We start from the raw sequence: 18,712 nt of genomic DNA on the forward strand, positions 1-18,712 counted from the left end.
TAGTCTGCACCCCTTTGGTTCTCAAAATATGTTCTCGTACCCCTTATTAAAAATCGTTGAAGTAGGTCAGTTTTAAATCTAAGATATATCATAAAAATCTGGCATGTCTCACACCCCCACAAAGGGCATCTTGCACCCCCAAGGGGTGTGTGCACCCCAGGTTAAGAACCACTGATCTACATGTTTTGTTAGTCTTTAAAGTGCTACCAGACTATTTGTTGTTTTTTAAGTTTATCCTGTACAGACTAACTCGGCTACCCCTCTGAAGCTCTTAAATATCACTGTTATCTTAAATATCACTGTTATGTGTAATGCCATACACTTGTAGCATGTCCCCTCCTATTCATCTCCTAAGGTAAATATCCCAATCTTCTCAAGCTCTCTTCCTGTGTGTTTTACTAGCTCCTTGATAACTTTCCTTGCTTTCTTTGAACCTGCAATATTCTGCAATAGTCTTTTTGAGATGGGGTGATCAATACTGCACAGGGTATTCTAGACAAGAGGGAACCTGTGATTTATATAATGGTACTGTACTATTTTCTGTATTATATCCTATCCTATTTCCCCAGCTGTGGCAGATGCTCTAACTTACAGCAAATTAGTGGGAGTCCAATGAGCTGTTCTGCATTCCAAAACAAAGTGCTGTGGTCTTGCCCTTCCTGGCCCTCCTAATTTGGCCCCCATACTAAAGGTAACAAGGAGCTGGGAGAGAATAGAGCCATGTATGTCAGACCTATGCTACTCTTGCACCGTGCTAGTTCCATTTTATACAAGTTCTGTCCACATTCCAGAATCCGGGCTTTGTGCCCTGTGACTAGAGTCCCATACAGCCCAGGGGGGAGGAAGGCAGCAGGGCAATGGGGGCTTGATAGTGGAGCCCAGGAGGGAGCAGTGGGAATGATTAAATGCAGAAATGTCTCTGCAGTGAGCGCAGCCACACAGCAAAGGGTTGGCTCTATGCGGGGCCAGGGGTGGCAGCGGTCTGATGTGATGTGGGGCAGGAGCCCGGAGTGATGTGACAGGGCGGTAAACGCTTGGGGGTGACAGTAATGAGGGGGTGGGGGCGCTATGTGCAGGGGTGAGAGGAGGCCCGGGCAGGAGCCAGGACCCGCATGGAGGGGAGGTGGCAGGGGAGGTAATGCCCCATGGCGGGGAGGCAGGAGCCACGAGGGAGGGGAAGGGAAGGCTCATGCGGCTATAAGGGGGCAGGAGTCACACGGGTGGAGGGGCTGCCCCAAGTGGGAGGGATAGAAGCCAGGAGCGAGGGGAGGGGAAGCCCCCTGCGGGGGGGCCACGCAGGCCTGAGGAACACGCGGGTGCAGCCGCTGCCTCCTGCAGAAGGGGTTGGGGGCGGGGCTGACCCGTGTGCGGAGGCGGGGCCATGCTGGGGGCAGCCGACCCAGCAGGGGGCGCTCACGCCCAACAGACTGGCCAAACCAGGAGGCGGGGCCACGCGGTGACGTCGACCGACCAGATGACGCAGCACGCTGGTGGGTGGGGCCGTGTTGACATCGGGAGCCGGCACCTGCAGGGCCGGGCTGAGCCGCCACCATGTACCGGGCCCTGTACAGCTTCCGCTCCGCCGAGCCCAACTCGCTGCCCCTCGCCGCCGGGGAGACCTTCCTGCTGCTGGAGCGCAGCAACCAGCACTGGTGGCTGGTGACCCGCGCGGGCTCCGGCGAGACGGGCTACGCGCCGGCCTCCTACCTGCAGCGGCTGCAGGTCAGAGCCGGGCACGTGGGCTGCGAGGCGGGCTCGGCGCCCCGTCCTAGGGCAAGGCCGGCCCGGGGGGCTGGGCGGGTTGGAATGGGGGATGGGCTGCCGGGGCGAGAAGGAGAGGACAGGCTGGGTTGGGGGGCTGGGGGAGAGGGGACAGGCTGGGTTGGGGGGGGGGGCTGGGGGGGGGAGAGGGGACAGGCTGGGTTGGGGGGGGGGGAGGGGACAGGCTGGGCTGGGGGGGGGGAGAGGGGACAGGCTGGGTTGGGGGGGGCTGGGGGGGGGGCTGGGGGAGAGGGGACAGGCTGGGTTGGGGGGGGCTGGGGGGGGGCTGGGGGAGAGGGGACAGGCTGGGTTGGGGGGGCTGGGGGAGAGGGGACAGGCTGGGTTGGGGGGCTGGGTGGTGGGACAGGCTGGGTTGGGGTGTGGGCTAGGGGAGAGCACAGGCTGGGTTTTGGGGGCCCTCTTCTAAAATGGCTGCAGCCAATCAGTTGGGCGTTTAGGGATGGGCATTATCCTGGCTGTGGCATGCCAGAGGATGAAACGTGGCCTCTTTGTAGGATGAGGCTTAACGCTAATAACAGAGAGACTGTACTACAGAGACTGACTGAAGTTCTGTAGTGCAGTCTTTAGAGGGCATCTCTTCTGGGAACCAGCTACTTTTTAGCCTCTTTCCTCGGAAAGTAACAAGTCATGGGGTGCTGTGCTAGTAACACCGTCTATGCACAAGCTTTCTGTCCCACACAGAGGATGTCCAAATTATAGTCATGAAGTTCTTGAATCAGCTGGATCTGTGCAGAGGAGATGCAGCCACTCCTGTCTGCAGCTGTAGAGGATAATGAGGTTAAGCCAAGTATGAGGACCACTGCCTGAGAGGTCCACTGTCGTCTTACCATTTGCTGAGGTGACAGTTTGGGTGTTTTGGTTGCCAAGGACCAGGAAACACTGACCTGGTGATGCAAGTTATGCACTAAACTTCTGTAGGTCAGGACCATAGAGAAGAAACATGGAGCTTTACTCCAAGGACATAAGTTATATGTTGGCCCCTACATATAATGTGTTAGAAGACAAGGGAGTTGGGGGTATCGGTATGGAAGAAGTTATATGCTGGTTCTGTATCCTCTGCTCTCATGAGAGTATGAGGAGGTAAAGGAAAAGTTCACATGGCCTGCACTAGTGAGACTAGATGTATAGTTGGTTGACTCCCCGAGATTGAGTCAGTGGATGATAGGCTATGTGCTGCTTTTAATGTCTGAATTTACCATTAAGTATTGCTTCTATATTAAGCAGTTATTGTCACAATCTGTATGTTAGAGCAGATGTACAGAGAATTGCTTTGAAAATGGCTATTTGTAGCTTCTGCTGTGTATAAGTGAGAATGTTTAGCAGCAGATCAGTCACACACATTTCACTAACAGTTAGAATAATATGGGGGCTAATAACAGGCCTGTCCCAGCACTGATGTGGGAGAAGCCAGAACAACCAGCTGTAATGATAGTGGCAGTAATTATAGTCAAGTCAGTGACATTAGTAATTATAGAAAATAAGAGGACAGACTCTTCCAACCCTAATAGGAGTCAGAATGATGAGAGCTCATGCAGTAATCACAACAGCAGGGAAAACCCATACATTTTTGTAGGTGCTGTAGAACAAAAACTTGCATTTCACTGGATAACATGGGATATAGAGATTACGAGAAGTTAATGCATGCAGCAATTTACAAGCATTTCATAGAGTTTAATCATATGCTTAGAAGTCTGATGCCTATCTTGAGTTATTACGAATGTACAGGGGAACTGGTCTGGTTTCCAGCTATGAATGTGTTATGAATTTGATGCCTATAGCTTTGACAAGAGCTGGCACCTGGTCTGCCAGTGTGACTCTAAGATTAGACCTTTGTACTTGAGTAAGGATCCTATCCTGCAACTCCTATTCATGACAATAGTCGGACTTCAATTGGATTACAGGCAGTCCCCGGGTTACGTACAAGATAGGGACTGTAGGTTTGTTCTTAAGTTGAATCTGTATGTAAGTCGGAACTGGCGTCCAGATTCAGCCGCTGCTGAAACTGATCAGTTTCAACAGCGGCTGAATCTGGACGCCAGTTCTGACTTACATACAGATTCAACTTAAGAACCTCAGGCATCCCCAAGTCAGCTGCTGCTGAAACTGATCAGCAGCTGATTCCGGGAAGCCTGGAGCAGGGGCTTCCTGTAGTCAGCCACTGGTCAGTTTCAGCAGCGGCTGACTTGGGGACGCCTGGGGCAGAGCAGCTGGGGTGCTGCTGGGTTGGTCCAGTAGCGCCGCCGCTCCTCGGCACTACTGGACCAACCCAGCAGCACCCCAGCTGCTCTGCCCCAGGTGTCCTGATTCAGCTGCTGCTGAAACTGATCAAGGAGCGGTGCTGCGGGACCAACCGGCAGCGCCCCACCTGCTCTACCACAGGCCCGGGGCTTTGCTCCATGTCTCCCTGGTCTGCTGGAGAGGGGGAGGGGGAGGCCACTAGCTGCGTTCCCCCCCCCCCCCCCAGCAGACCAGGGACACCTGGAGCAAAGCCGCAGCGGCGGCGGGGTGCCGCGCCTCTGAGGCTTTGCTCTGTCAAAGCCTCAGAGGCGCGGGACCCCTCCGCCTCTCCGGTTTTGCTCCAGGTGTCCCTGGTCTGCTGGAGACGGTCCCCAGCAGACCAGGGGCACCTGGAGCAGCTTTTCTCACCCCGGAGGTCAAGGTGGCGGGACCGCTGCGCTCTGGGTGGTCCCGCTGCCTGCGAGCTCCGGGGTGAGAGAGCCCCGTTCGTAAGTGCGGATCCGACATAAGTCGGATCCGCGTAACTCGGGGACTGCCTGTATTCATGTAAGAATCATGCTGAAATATTTCATAGCACTTACAAAGCTGAAGTTGTAATTAAAACAATATATTTTTAAAATAATCTGTGGACTTGAGTCAATGTACTTCTTGTGCAATTTTTTTCTCCATTCCCTTGCTTCATCTGCTCATCTAGTAGTGCCATGCCTCCTTTTTGTCCCTCTGCAAAGTTTCACTGTGGTTGGTACAGAAGTCATATTCACTGCAACTCCTGCCTTCTGGAGCAATCTTCCTGTATTTCTTTGCCTCAAGCACTGTAGTTTAAAATCTCATCTGAAAACCCCTCTCTTCCTTTTTGCCCTTCTATTTTGCTTTCACACTGAAGTACTTTCAAGCCACGGGTTGCATTAAAGATGGTTAGAATGGTTATAGAGATAGTATATTAATCACAAATATTAAAATGAATGTGAAAGCAGGGTTATGACATGTTATGAAAATAGATTCTGGTACTTCATATTTATTCTCCTTTAGTTCAAACATGACTTTCCAAACTGCCATTTTAACCTGTTACCAGGAAATACAGAGGTGGCAGAAAAGCTCCATGTTGTTTGACAATAAAGGTTCTGGAACCAGAACTTGACTTGTGATCATACGTGCATGAGGCAGATGAGAATACTGCTCTGTAATTATATCAGTGCTTAGTTACATTGACTGCATCTCATTCAGTGATTTCAGAGTGCTTTGAGGTCAGCTTTTCAGTGCTGTCTGGAGTCAAAATTTGCTTTTATTAGTAAACTAAGTAGACCTGATATGGAAAAACCTTTTTGTGACTTAAGCCTTGCTTTAGACAGTTGAATGGACTGATAGAGACAAGAATGCAAACAAGATACACCACATCTCTATTTAATAAGTTTGATGCTAATTAAACGGAGAAGTAATTAATGTCACTACGAGCACTACAAGAATAATGAAGCTAACAATTAGTGACAGGGTGTACTGAGCAGGCAAAGAGAGCATGTCAGCAATGGACCGTTGCAAACAAGTCAGTAGGATCATTTATAGTGCAGTCAAGTTATTGGTAAGCAGTCCATGTTCCAACAATCACAGTCAAAATAAGTAAACATCTTATTGCTATTGCTTCCCAGAGGAATCTCATAAAAAAGGATATAGGGATGTGAATGGTTAACCAGTTAATCTGTTAACTGATAAGTGTCACTTTTACCAGGTGATGCTTACCAATTACAGTTAACCAGCCTGGCTAGCACAGTGGAGCTAGGGGTGTTCTAGCCTAGCTAGAGTAGCCCCTATCCTCTTGCTCCCATTTAAGTGGTTTACCCACAGGTGGGCAATTGGATTGGGGTATCGCTCCAAGATTTTAAGAGGTCAAGGGCCGCATTTCTGTGGGGGGCATGTGGAGTCCGGGACAGAGGTTGGGTGTAGAAGGGAGCTTGGGGTAGGGAACTGGGGGTGCAGGAAACAGTGTGAGGTCTGAAAGGGAGTTTAGGTGAAGGAGGGGGTTGTGCTGTGGGGTGGGGAGATGGAGTGTGGTGCAGGACCCGGGAGGGGGTATGAGTGCAGGAGAGGGAGAATTTTAGCCTGGGGGAGGCATGTATGAGGGAGTGCAGGGTCTGGGAAGGAGTTGTGACCTGGAGGAGGTGGGGAGAGGGAGTACAGAGGGTTTGCTTGGTGACCTGCGGCAGGAGAAGATGGTGACTTGGGATATGTAGTTGAGGGAAGCGAGGTAGTGGAGTGCTAGAGGCAGGCTCTGGTTGGGAGGTGTTTACCTAGGTGGCTCCCAGCCAGCAGCCCTACAGTATCCGGAGGCAGGCTCCCTGCCTGTCTGCAGTTCCAGGTTGCTGCATGTGGCTCTGCTCTGGGTGGGGGATGAAAGCAAAAGGGATTGGGGGAGGAGCTTTTGCACGCTGCCCCTGCCCCAGCACAATTTCTCAGCTCCTAGTGGCCAGAAACTGGCCACTGGGGTTACGTCTACACTATGAGTTTTCTCGGCAAAATACTAAAGAGGGGCTCGTTTGCATGAGTCACAATCTCATTGCATATTTTCTACCGATCTGTTTTTGCGCTAGGGTTTTTTGTGCAAATACAAGCAGTGTGGACGTTTTCTTTTTGCACAAAACCCCCTTTTTCCACAAGATCTTTATGCCCCAAAAAAGGAGGTATACCGATCTTGCCGAAAAAGGGGGTTTTGCGCAAAAAGAAAATGTCCACACTGCTTGTTTTTGCCCCAAAACGCCTAGTGCAAAAAGGATCGGCAGAAAATATGCAAAAGATATTGACTCATGCAAATTAGCCCCTCATTAGTATATTTGTTGCCAAGAAAACTCGTCGTGTAGACGTAGCCTGGGAGCTGGGAGACTTTGCTGGATGTGGGGGCAGTGCACAAAGCCGCCCCCCTTCCTCCCCCACATACAGAGCAGAGAGCAGTCAGCCTTTAAAACAATGTGAGCTGCTCTGTGCTAAGGGTCCTGGAGAGGCAGTCGCCAACCGGGTCTGGCAGTTTGGTGGGCTGGACAGGCCATATCTCGCCCTGAGTTAACTGGTTAAACATAACATTTTGATTAAATGGGATTTTACATCCCTAAAAGGAAATTAAAATAATGTCGAAGGGGAATTTTTGCAGACAGCAGGTGAATTTTTCCTGGCACTGTCTGAACCTGAATAATTACCTTTTATAAGTCATTTCTTATTTTCAGGTCTCCCTCATTTATAATACAGATGTGAAATTCATGCCTTTGCTTCTTTAGGAAGAACATACAGCAGGGCTACTCAACTTTGGAAGCTCCAAGGGCCACAGTGATACTCACAGCACATGCTGAGGGCCGCAGCTTAAATGTGGTTGCATATACAGGCAGTCCCCGGGTTACGTACAAGATAGGGACTGTAGGTTTGTTCTTAAGTTGAATTTGTATGTAAGTCGGAACTGGTACATATTGTGCCCCAGGTGTCCCCGATTCAGCCGCTGCTGAAACTGACCAGTGGCTGACTACAGGACACCTGAGGCAGAGCTGCTTTGCCCCGGGCTTCCTGGAATCAGCCGCTGCTGGTCAGTTTCAACAGCGGCTGAATCTGGATGCCTGGGACAGAGTAGCTGGGGCGCTGCCGGGTTGGACCCCGCAGCGCCGCACCTCGGTCCCGCCGTCTACGTCCTCCGCGATTTTGCTCCGAGTCTCCCTGGTCTGCTGGGGGGTCCCCCAGCAGACCAGGGAGATGCGGAGCAGCTTTTCTCGTTGTGGAGGACGTGGGTGGTGGGACCGCCGCGGCGCTTCTCGGCGGTCTGCTGGGCGGGGGGGGGGCGCAGCTAGTGCGGAGTTCCCTCACCCCATTCGTAAGTAGGGATCCGATGTAAGTCGGATCCACATAACCCGGGGACTGCCTGTACGTGTAAATATATATGCAAATAGGTGCTCTCACACCAATGGGCATGAATACAAAGATTAAGGCAAGACTACACAAATGCAGGCCCCGTTTAAATCCATTCTGCTGATATTAATAAAATGTAATATTTACCTGATTTCCACCCATATAATAGCATTTTTAATGAGCAGTGACAGTCCAGGAATGTATCTACTAAAATGCATATCAACAGAAGATCATTATATTGACTGCTTTTTTGTGTTGGCTCCTACCTGCGGGGAGTAAGTTGAGCCCTGTGTAAACCCAAAATGCACCGCAAGCCACAAACAAACGGGCAGCCCGTGGGCCACATATTGAGTAGTCCTGACATATGGTCTCTATTAAAAATGCCTCTTCTGAACTTACTATTCTTAAGATTTCAGGGAGTATAGAAGTGGAGTTTCTAGATTGTTGGTGGCCTCCACTTATAAACTGGCTGATATTTACTACTTGAATCCCAGTAATTTAAACAATATTGTCATGAAATGGTGAGACTCAAAGGTAGAAGCAAACTTTTTTTTAGACACATTTGATGCCTTTAAAAAAAAAAAAAGGTGGTGGACCAAGCAAAGGAAAGAATGCATGGTACCTGGCATGATTTGGGGGATTAGAGCCAACTGTAGTTAACCACAGTTTGGTTAAAAACATTTAATTGCTGTTCATATTTCTATACATTTTTCACTGCTGTAGTTCTGTATTGTCTGTTATGGATTAGTAAAGATGATTTCAGTGGTTCGGGGGAGAGTGAAAGGAGAGGAAGGAGCTATGGTGGTGGCAGCCCCCACGGAGAGGGAGGCAGGAACTACAGTGGTGATGGTAGTGTCCGTGGGGGAGGCAGGAGCTCCCACAGGGTACCAGACTCTAGCCCAATCCCGGGGGTGAAGTGGCCCCCTTACCAATGCTGGAGTGCCCCCCTCCCATCCCACTTTAATCAGATAAATGGTTGATTGTACTGGGCGCTGTGTTTAACCAATTAATCACAATTTTTACATCCCTAGTCATTATTCATACCCATTTTGATAGTGTCTAATTTGCATATGAATTCTAGCTCAGCAGTTTCATGCTGCAGTCTGTTTTTGAAGTGGCTTTTGCTCAAGGATGGTATCTTTCAAGTCTGTAACTGTGTGTCCAGAGAGGTGAAAGTGCTCTCTTATTGGTTTTTGTGCATTGCCATTCTTGGTGTCTGATTTGTGTCCATTTAGTATTTTGTATAGAGCAGGGGTGGGCAATAATTTTTTGCCAGGGGCCACTTCGGAAATTTTTGAAGTGGCCCCGGGCCACACAGGAAGGGGTGGGGTCACAGTTTCTGGGTTCCCCACCCCCCGGTAATGATTAGTCTGGGGATGAGGGAGTGCCTTTACCCCCACCCCACAATCTGCCAAGGTGCCCATACCTATGGCATGGGAGGAGACTTTCCTCGCTCCCCTGCCCCTAGGCCAATTAGGGCTTGCGGACGGGGGAGTGTGCAAAGCCTCCTCTGCTCTCTTCTCCCTCACCCCGCCCCAAGCAGCGCCTGACACTTCAAAGCACCATGTGCCTCTATGCGGAAGGAGGCTTTGCATGCTCCCCCACTCCCAGGCCAGATAGTTCTTGCCCCCCGCCCCCAGCCTTCTTCGCTCTGCCCCTGCCTTGTGAGCAGCGTGGTGCTTCAAAGCGCCGCATGCTCCTAGTGGGGTGGAGGAGCACGCGAAGCGCTGCATGCTGCTCTCAGGGCGGGGGCAGAGCAAAGAAAGCTTCATGCCTGATTGGCCCGCACCTGGCCCCCAGAGGCCATTTTGCCCACCCCTGGTGTAAAGGCAGTCCAATTTGTCCAAGGTACATGGTAGAAGGGCATTGCTGGCACATGATAGCACATATATTAGATATACAAGTGAACAAAGCCTTGCTGGTATAGCTGATGTGGTGAGGTCTTATGATGGGGTAACTAGGGTAGATATGGACAGTTGGTAATGGGGTGGTTGTTGGCATTGGTTTCTGGCTTAGTGTTTCTGTTACGGGGTGTGAAGTTGATGGTGAATATTTGTTTCAGATTGAGGGGTTATGTATTTGGCAAACCATTCCAGCATAAGATGTAGCTTATACTGGAATAAACATGTTCCTGCTGACACAGTTTATACCAGTTCTCCAAGACAGACGAGCTATGCGGACAAAAGCATGTTTTTGCCAGTATAAACTGCATGCGTGTCAGGGTGTATACTGGTATAGCTTTTCTGGTTAAAGAAATAAACCCCTCTTCTAACCAGCATAGATTTGTTGGTATAAATTTTAAGTGTAGAACAAGCTTGAGGGAAAGAACATGGGCCGCCTCCTACTTTTTGCCTTAGAGCAAGCACAGAATTTGAAGCAAAAGTAATTGCTTGCTTGAATTTAGACTTTGTATGAAGTCTTGGCTGAGCACTAAACTGCAAATAGAGATGTGCTGGCAGACTCTGAAATAGCAATATTTGCAAGCAAAACTAACAAACTAGAAAGCTAACAGGTGCTGCTGATCAAACAAGTGAGAATCTACACCTGACACTGAGCTGTCCAGTAATGGCACAAAATAATTGCCTTGAGTTACTGACATAGCAGAGACAAGTGCTGCTAATAGCTAATGCCAGGCAGATGCTGTTGTAGTGAAATCATCAACACAAAAGCTTGGTATTTTCTGATTAAATGGGAAGGAGCCAATTGGCAGAAGGTTTAGTTTTTCATCACAAACGACATGAGTGACACTGAAGTGGTTTCTGAATGGCAGAAGAATATGGAGATTAAATTGGAGTCTGGCTTTTCAGTCCGAGACAGTCATTCATTACAGAAGATGAGCCTTTTGAAGTTTTTTACGAAGTAGTAAAAATTTCAATTTAAAAGCTTCCTCTGGAGCAGGGTTTTTATTCTCTGTGTCAGGGAGGAGAGTGGCTGGCTGGTGAAAGGGGAGAAAGATGAGTGTAACGAATAACAAGGATCCTTTCACTGGGTTAAATAGCCCATATGTTACTATCCTAATGCTAAGATGTGTGATTACTTAATGGGAATCTGGAACTGTTCCAATTTCCGGCTTCCAGCCTATGAAGACCTGAATTGTACCACCACAACAGTAGAAGCTGCTTACTCGCCATCAGTGAGGTCGATGCAGTTGACGACAAGGCCAGAAAAGGCCACTTGGTACATAGAATCTGACCCGCTACGGTTTTTAAGGCTGACTGTAAGAGAATAGTTGCTTTAGCTGTCTTATAGAGTACTGGGCTTAAAGAGAGACTTTAAAGGGTAGGATTTTTGTCTGCTCTGTGTATACTTTAATGATCTCTCCTGATGATTTTTTTCATAAGTTAGGGTTTGCCTTTCTGTTCTTAGCTAATTTTTTCCCCTCCTGTATCTCACTATTGTGCATTGTTACTGTGTGCTAGATGATTACTGCCTGCCACCCCAGAGCTGGCTGCATGTAAAAAATACTATTTTGTATACACTGAAAAGCATTTTAGCAACCAGAGAGACTAAATACGTGTGAAATATCTAATCTTTCCTGATATCACTGCAGTCAGGGAGCTTCCACTATCCAACTACTGACTCTCTAAAAACGTTTCTCTAATATGTAACCTGAATTCTTTAGTTACTGGCTGTTCCTTTTTGTTCTGCTGTTTTCTGAAACGGAATAATTCCTATCCTTCTTGTGAAGGTTACTATGAGGGTTCTTATGTGTGGTGAAGAACAGAAGGTTCCAGTAAGATACGAACTACTGACGACACTTGGTTAAGAGGACTAGTGTTGCAATCTCTGAGTCCTGTATCCTCGTGACTCTTTTGTGACAATCAGTCTCTCATGGGGTTTCCCATGTTGCTGGCTAAGTATGTGACTGAAATGACAAGACTGTTATAGGGAGGGGCTACTGTTTTTCTCTAGAGCGGTGGTGACCCTGAGATATCTGTGATAGTTAGGCAGGCAGCAAACTAGTCCATGATATCAAAAAGGATGAGAGATCTTGCTGTAGAGGTATTGGCCCCAAGCTAGTGTCCAGATTCTGGATCTGATTGACCACTAGGATCTGCTACTTCATGTCATACTCTCCAGACAAGCATTATCTCATGAATACCCTTGAAATAATAGACTTGTTGCTGTAGATTTGCAGTGACTGCATTAGTGGACGGTGTATCAGTTAATTGGATTAACGGGTAAATCTTGTCTTATCGAATTATCAACTAGTTGACTACTTACATTCTTCCCCCCCTCCCCCCCCTTGCTGTCTCTATATCAGAGGCAGCAAGGTGCAGGGAAGCAGGAGCTGGTGCTGGGTGGAATGCACTTAAAAGTCAGTTTCTCCCCCCCCACCTCCAGCACCAACTCCATGATGCTACCTGTCCCTCCACATTGCTGCCTCTGTCTGAAGCCGCAGTGTCGGGGAGGAAGGCCCAGGGGAGGCTGCTCCCCGCGGGGTCCGAGCTCCCTGCGGACAGAAGCTTCAGCAGATCCCCCGCAAGCAGGGGCTGCTGCTGGAGCAACTTGCAGCGGATAGAGGCTGCTTTGCAGCAGCCTCCCCCACCCCCTTTTCTCCAGCAGCCTCTGTCTGCGGGGAGCTCGGACCCCTGTGGACAGGGTCTGCTGCCACCCTGCGTTACTGCCTCTGTACCACAGGCAGCAGCACGGGGCAATAGGCAGCCGGTCCACGAAGAGAGCTAGTTTTTAAATTGGCTCCCCTCATGGACCAGTTCCCGCCTGGCATCCCACACTGATACAAAGGCAGCCGTGTGGGGTGGCAGGGGGCTCCTCGGGAGTGGGACCAGGTTGCACTGTCTACCATCCCCATCCCCAGAGACTGTAGAATAGTTGAATAACCACTAAGAATTCATGCGGTTAGTTGACTGTTCTGTTACCTGCTGTCAAACATCCCTAGCTTAAGTAACCATGTACCTGCTGAAAATTTCAGTGGGGCGCAAGCGGTTCCTGTCTGCCCCCCCTTTCCCCACACTGCTGCCTCTGATACAGGTGGCTCCTTGGGGACTGGTTTGCACGGAGAACCGGCTTTTAAGCTGGTTCCCTGCACTTACTTGGAGGCTGCTTGTCACTGTGAATGTGTACATGGCTACACTTTCACATCCTATCCAGGACTAGGGCTCTGAGATACTGATGTTATAGGTGTGGTAATAAAGTGATGGGCCTAGATGGGAAATAAAAGGGATCTAAAGCACTGACTGTGCAGAGATAGACTTAGTTTTTCCTTTAGCTTTGGGAGACTCTGTTTACCAGAGAGGTGATCTTAATTCGTTCTCTTTTCAATGTAAATACATGCCCTTTTGTTGCTCTGGGACTTTTGTTTTTTCCTTGTAAAAAGGAGTGAACTTGTGGAAAAATGACCATTGTGATACCATGGCTGTCTAGGAAGGAGCATGGCGGAAAGGGATCTAGGGGTCATAGTGGACCACAAGTTGAATATGAGTCAACAGTGTGATGCTGTTGCAAAAAAAGCAAATATGATTCTAGGTTGTATCAACAGGTGTGTTGTAAGCAAAACTTGTGAAGTCATTCTGCCGCTCTACTCTGCACTAGTTAGGCCTCAGCTGGAGTACTGTGTCCAGTTCTGGGCACCACATTTCAAGGAAGATGTGGAGAAATTGGAAAGGGTGCAGAGAAGAGCAACAAGAATGATTAAAGGTTTAGAGAACATGACCTATGAAGCCAGGCTTCATGAACTGGGCTTGTTTAGTTTGGAAAAAAGAAGATTAAGGGGGGACATCATAGCGGTTTTCAAATATCTAAAAGGGTGTCACAAGGAGGAAGGAGAAAATTTGTTCCTCTTGGTTTCTAGGGACAGGACAAGGAGTAATGGGCTTAAAGTGCAGCAGGGGAGGTTTAGATTGGACATTAGGAAAAAATTCCTGTCAGGGTGGTCAAATATTGGAATAAATTGCCAAGGGAGGTGGTGGAATCTCCCTCTCTGGAGATATTTAAGAACAGGTTAGATAGACATCTGTGAGGGATGGTGTAGACGGAGCTTGGTCCTGCCTTGAGGGTGGGGGGCTGGACTCGATGACCTCTCGAGGTCCCTTCTAGTCCTATTATTCTATGATTCTATGATTGTGAATAATCAACCTTCCTCTTTCTCAGGACAAAAGTTCCTGGCAGAGAGAGACGGTTCCACTGTTACATGGCTTCCTCCTGTAAGAAGGGACTAGTCACTCAACTTTCTGTTAAGCTAATTATTAGAGAAGGCAAGGTTAGCGCCTCAAGATTGGAGAAGGGCTTCCTGTTTGCAGCTGCTATGCCTCACTTTGATCTCAGTGCCTTAATCAGAGCCTCTGAGGCCCAACTTGGCTTTCACATAATTTATGAAATATTTTACTCAGGACTTAAAATAGAGAAGCTTCTCTCTTTTCCCAGTGCTGTGCAGTTTGAAATAGCTGTCTTTTTCTGATCTTCGACCATATGCTTAAACTTCAGTTTTGCTTTGCCTGTGTGGCTCAGTTTATACGCTGCCCCAATCCCTAATTTATTATTAAAAACAAGTGATTAATACCACATTGGGTACGGTGAGGAGATAATGTCAGTCTTGCAAAACACTGGCCTCCTTTTGCTGGACCAGCATTTATCAAAAATAAGTGGCAGTTTGATGTGGAGATAGTTCCCACTTTAGAAAGAAACATTTGTCCTGAAACAAATGAGCTGCTGCATGGCTATATTAAGGGAATAAAAAATAGCATGGAAAATATTACACTACAGTTGTCAAAATCATTTGAGCCCTCCCTAATTTGTATACTGCATTTGGTTTGTGTTTCCCTATCTTTAAAAGCAGGAATATAGGTGGTCTAGAGACCAACCAAAGTAAGATAGTGAGTAGGACAGTGTTTGTGTGGGAGGGGTGGTGAAACAATATGGACTGCCTAATTTGGAAAGGCAGATCAAGAGAACTAAAATGTTTAAGGAGTGTCTTGGGCTGCTATTTACCCTGTCCTTTTATATCCGAGTACACAGGAACATGATTAATTTAAAATACTACTTCATGCAGTCCATGTGTTAGCAATCTGTAAAATTTGTTCTTGGAGCAGAGTATTGAGAATGGTATTTTAGTGATGTTTAGACAAGGACTAGCTATTTATTTATACACCTAGGAATAACAATGTTAGCTATATGACCCAGGTTGCTTTAGGGTGTAAACTTGAGGTAATTCTTGAAACTCCCCATTGTTTTATTATTTTGTATTGCAGGATTGGAACTCCATTCATGGGGGCTAGGTGCAGGTAATTTTTGGTGGTGCCCAGAACCGCTCCAAGCAAAGACATCCCATCCATAGGATGGACTGGGGCAACTGCCCGCTTTGTGGAGTCCTGTGCTTTAGGGAGACGTGGAGTCCATGGCAACCTGGGGGTCTAGCTGGGGGCCTGGCTCTGGCAACAGCAAGCAACCTTGCACAAGCCTGTCCCTCTCCACTCTGCCCATACCCATTCCACCCTTCCCTGCCCCCATTCCATTCCTCTTCCCCCTCCCCCTCGGCCCTGCCTTGCCTCATTATGGCTCTGAAAGTATAAGCCCCAACATTGGTGGGGTCGGGCCCACGTTCCTGAATATTGGTGGAACACATGCACTATGGGTTTATATAAATCATTGCCTGTGACCCCATTGCTCTGGGTGAGTTACAAAAGCAAAATAAGGCAGTTCCTGTCCCATAAAGCTTATTTTCTAAATCAGTGAATTTCATTCATTTGGATGTGCAGATCTGTTAAAACGTTTTCAATGGAGGCGTGGATGCCTCTGCAAATTCAACCACCCGTCTGCGAGCCCTTACCATAGAAGACTTAGACTGAAAACTGACTGAACAGAATTCAGTGATAAATATTGCACATGCTTGGCATGATATTTTAAGGCAGCATGAAATAGGGCACTGAACTGAGAGCTTCTAAGATAATGACAACACGTCCAGCTTTTGACCTGTAGGGTGGGGAATTCACTTGGGATATGATAGCTTACATGCCCAGGCTCATCAGTGAACTTTCACAGTTACACGCAAGGCCCCCTTGTCCCATGCTGTTGCCTCTGTATCAGGCAGCAGAGCAGGGGGAAAACAGGTGAGAGTTGGTGCTCGTGGGAAGCTGGCTTTTAAACAGGCTCCCTGCAAGCACCAGCTCCTGGGGAGCTACCTGCCCCCCTGCATTGCTGCCTCTCTATTAGTGGCATCAGCATGGTGGTAGAGGAGCAGGAGGGTTACTGGCTTCCATGATGCTACTTGCCTCCCCATGCTGCCCGTGTGGGTGGGTTGGGGAAGAGCAGGCAGCTGGTGGGAGCTGCCTCCCCTTGCATGTCAACATGTAACCACTGAACATTTCAGTGGCTACACATTTACAGAAAAATATTTTTAACATCCCCAGTATTCACATCCTTTTGATTACTCAGAAAAACAAAATGCTTTTTCTGTGCTCCGAAACTTTATTTGTATAGTCACCTTTCATGGACCCCTTAAACATAGTGTGCGGGTCACCTGTGATCTATGAACCACAGGTTGAAAACCACTGATCTAAACAGTGAAGTATGTCCGATGGCTGAGCTAATTGAGGAGGAGGTGGCAGACGAGAGTGACAGCAATAAGAGCTCGAAGTTACGAAGTGCTCAGTGTTGCACAGTTGACCAGAAGCTCTGTAAGGCTTTTACTCTTTCAGATGCAGTAAGTACCGGTCGCTTCCTGCGGTCATGGAGTTCTGCCTAATAAAGGCTCTCTGCAACAGCTTATGGATAAACTGTGTGTCATTCTGGTCCTCTGCTGTGACTTTTCACAATGAGTTCAGTGAGTACAGTGTATCACCCTATGTAACTAGAGTGTTCCCTTGTAAGAACAACAACTCATTCTTCAACAGTGCCGATAAATGTACATAAGTGCAATCTGTATTGTAAATCTCTTACACTTCTGTAGAACTTGAATAATTTTTTCTATCTTCTGATATGGTGGAGGTTCTAATGGAGGAGAGAGCCTAATCAGGGCATTGACCCATCCGGATCCTGAAAAAGCATTTAGGCTAAGAATACATTTTTATTTTGGGGAATAAGCAGCTGACAGTGATTTACAGCTGGCTCTGCAATTTTAAGCCCTCTCAATAAACTGAAATAAACCAGCATTTCTTCAGGCTGTCAGGATAGCGGAGATGATATTGTGTAGGGCTGCTGATGCTTTGAGATGAAATTTTATTTGCAAGTAAAATTACTCAGTCAAGGGAATTATAACCCTTTGTAATTGCTGCAGCTAAAGACTTAATGTTTTAACATGAATATTTCAGTTTGGAATGATGATGAAAGTAGAAATACACTATTGATCTTTAGCTTTTTTGTTTGTTTGACTGCTGTGAGAGGTTCTCCTCACTTATGGCATATTGATTAAAAATAACTAAGCTTTTTTGAATCCAGTGAAACTTGTTTCTGTGCTGTGGGTTGCTGTATATGATCTATGTTCGTGGCCCACAAGACATACCCATTACTCCTGAACAAGAGGCATTTATGAACATGCTTAGTAAATGTGTACAGTGGTCATAAATGGGTGGCAGGAGGGACCATCAGAAGTCTCAAAGTGATAGCCTAAACATGGAGATTTTACATTGAAACCAGTTAAAGCAGTGACTGTCAACCTTTTCGGACTACTGTACCCCTTTAAAGGATCTTGTTTGTCTTGCATATCTCAAGTGCCATCTCCCTTAAAAACAACTTGCTTACAAAATCAGGTATAGAAATATAAACGTGTCACAGCACACGAACATTCTCTCCACCTCAGCCCTCTTCCACGTACTGAACCCATTTTTGGCTCCACCTATGAGGGCTTGTTGGCCCTAGGCGCTTGAGGGGAGCAAGGTGAATGTCTCCTCCCCCCCCCCCCCCCACCTTGCTTCTCTGTTGGCGGCCAGGTCCATGAGGGTGGACTGTTCGTTGGTTTGTTTTTTGCACTTCTAACTTGTATGTCTCCCACAACTGACTTTTTTCTCTGGGTCAGTGATCCCCAGCACGAAGTTCTCCACCCTTATTTTACATGTTATGCTTCCACCTCCCTTTCACTGTACACAGCTTGGGTTCTAATGTCTGTACCCAAGAGAGAAGAGCTATCGTGCTGCTTCTGCTCCCTCACTCTCTCCTCCCTTCCTTCCTCCCAGCCTTTTATATAGCCTTTTATATAGCTATATTAGGGGCAGGCTTTCTGTTGCCAGCTCCATTTTACTTCCTTTAATGACAGCTGGTGTGACAGAGGCCTGAGTCAGGAGTTCTTGCCCAGCACTTGTCACATACCTTAGGGAAGTGGTCCCCAACCTTTTTACACCCAAGATCACTTTTTAAATGACAGAACAAGCCAAGATCTTCCTTCCCCCAAGACCCTGCCCCTTCCATGAAGCCCCACTCGCCCTCTCTATTCTCCTCCTCTCCATCACTCCTCCTCTTCATTACTGGCTATCCCCAATCCATATACTGCTGCTTTTTTTTCCAATTCTTCTGTAGGAAGATGTTTTTCCAACATTTTGCCTATCTAGGACCAAATGTCAGAAAAACCCCTTCTTTTGGAAGCCCCCTTATTCCTCATGGAAAGAGAAATATAGGGGTTACCAAAAGAGCATGTTTTTTTTTTTTTTTTTTTTAAGAGGAAGAGCAAACAAACACATTCCTGGATGCAAAAGAGTTTTTCTGGGATATCTCCGGAATCCTGAAACTCCCGCAGCCTAGCCATACACTTGCTGGGTTGAGACAGGATGTGTAGGCTCTGGGGTGGGAATGGAGGGATTTGGATGTGGGAAGGGATGAGGTGTGCAAGCTCTGGGAGGAAATCTGGATGCAGGAGGAGGTGGAGAAA

The 18,712-nt window shown here is 47.8% G+C and overlaps 1 protein-coding gene across 3 annotated transcripts in view; it reads left to right on the plus strand.

Moving 5' to 3' along the window:
- Positions 1-1,475: 1,475 nt before the first annotated feature.
- NCKIPSD (NCK interacting protein with SH3 domain) overlaps positions 1,476-18,712 on the plus strand; it is a 103,863-nt gene continuing 86,626 nt past the window's right edge. Inside the window, exon 1 of one of the 3 annotated variants that reach the window (XM_075938842.2) lies at positions 1,476-1,722. In XM_075938842.2, the coding sequence (XP_075794957.1) occupies positions 1,552-1,722 (171 nt within the window). In that variant the 5' untranslated portion in view covers positions 1,476-1,551. The remainder of the gene's footprint in view (positions 1,723-18,712) is intronic. The other 2 variants (XM_075938841.2, XM_075938843.2) reach the window with 2 other exon arrangements.

The sequence above is a fragment of the Pelodiscus sinensis genome, chromosome 11 (assembly GCF_052426305.1).
Source record: "Pelodiscus sinensis isolate ZL-2025 chromosome 11, ASM5242630v1, whole genome shotgun sequence".
NCBI classification, from domain to species: Eukaryota; Metazoa; Chordata; order Testudines; family Trionychidae; genus Pelodiscus; species Pelodiscus sinensis.